This window comes from Leptodactylus fuscus, chromosome 1 (genome assembly GCF_031893055.1).
Source record: "Leptodactylus fuscus isolate aLepFus1 chromosome 1, aLepFus1.hap2, whole genome shotgun sequence".
Classification (NCBI taxonomy): domain Eukaryota; kingdom Metazoa; phylum Chordata; class Amphibia; order Anura; family Leptodactylidae; genus Leptodactylus; species Leptodactylus fuscus.
In genome coordinates, this window is record NC_134265.1 from 34679877 (window position 1) to 34681267 (window position 1391).

At 43.1% G+C, this 1391-nt stretch overlaps 1 protein-coding gene across 1 annotated transcript in view; it reads right to left on the reverse strand.

Moving 5' to 3' along the window:
* The window catches only part of ESM1 (endothelial cell specific molecule 1), a 10026-nt gene extending 9035 nt beyond the window's left edge, over positions 1-991 (reverse strand). The window contains exon 1 of the mRNA XM_075269569.1: positions 500-991. Within this exon, the coding sequence (XP_075125670.1) occupies positions 500-800 (301 nt within the window). The 5' untranslated portion in view covers positions 801-991. The remainder of the gene's footprint in view (positions 1-499) is intronic.
* Positions 992-1391: the final 400 nt, after the last annotated feature.

Below are 1391 nucleotides of genomic sequence, written 5' to 3' on the forward strand. Positions count from 1 at the left end.
TATAGATACTGTAGATAGATAGATACTGTAGATAGATAGATAGATAGATAGATAGATAGATAGATAGATACCGCCACTTTATGAATGAAGGATATAGCTAACCTGTAGTGTTATTGCAGAGCTCTGTCACAGTGAAAACTTTCCCAGAAATGTGATTTTTTTTTACCTATTCTTGTAATTTCTACATTTACTCCCATGCAATATATAGATGTAGCAGAAGTGAGTTTGCCATAAGACACGACTGATCTCACAATATACATTACATAGGACTGCCATGACCCACAAGTCAGACAAATCATCAAAACTGCAGCCCCGAGGAGTGAAGTAACACATTCAGCTCTGCTACATCTGTAGATGTCATTGATGTCTTTCCCCGACAGGTGGATCTCGCTGAGACTCAAAACTGCTTTAAAAAATTTGCACAATGATCCCTAATATTACCATGTGAAATAATGCAAAAAGTGGTCAGCGAGAAAATGAAAAGAAATGTTCTTATTACCTCGGCATATCCCAAATTCATCTCCAAAATCATCCTCTTCTGTAAAAAAATGGCATTTGAGTCCTGGCCCACATTTAACACCATCCATGCCAGAGACAGTCCGGTAACAAGTTTCCCCGGCAGCTGCAGCACAGACCCTGCAGCAGCCACAGTCGTCCAGCACCGTCCTCTTACACCTTATGGTGCTCTTGCACTCATTGCTGTCGCAACGTTCTGGGCAGTCCACAGCATACTGGGCATTCCAAGCCGTGCCAAGGTGAACGTTTATCAGGAGCGAGGCCACAAAGATGCAGCACTTCATATCTGCAGGCAGGGCCGACTGGGCACTGAGCTTCAGCTGAGGACAGGAACGAATCCAAAGTAGTAGCTGAGCATCAACCTACAAATTTCGCAGCTTTATACATTGTCTTCCCACAGGCTTGTCAGTCGTCAGCTTCCTCAATCCGGCAGTGCTATCCTACTGCCAGCCTCCCTTGTTTTACTTCATGAGATCCAGGATGGAGGCTGGATTAACAAGCTGCTGCTGCCATCCAGGAATTCACAAGACGGGCTTGATGTCATTTGTTTTGTTTAGATAGCTGGAGTTTTTTTTATTTTTTTATTTTTTGGGGGGGGGTTGCAAAGGCTCGACGGAGTACCAAAATATCAACGTCAATCACAGAAGGATGAAAGGGACGGAAGACAATGGCAGAAGTAACTTTTTTCTTTTCTCGTGATATTTTTCAAAAATATTTTTGGCCAAAGTGTTACCTGCTTGTGAATTACAACATGTCGTCTAGGGGAAGGGGATCATCCCCAAGAAGCCGCTTACTTGGCATAAGGTATTACGTTACATATTATAGGAATAGCCCCATAGCAAAAAGTGCGAGGAACCATCATGGTACAATGACCT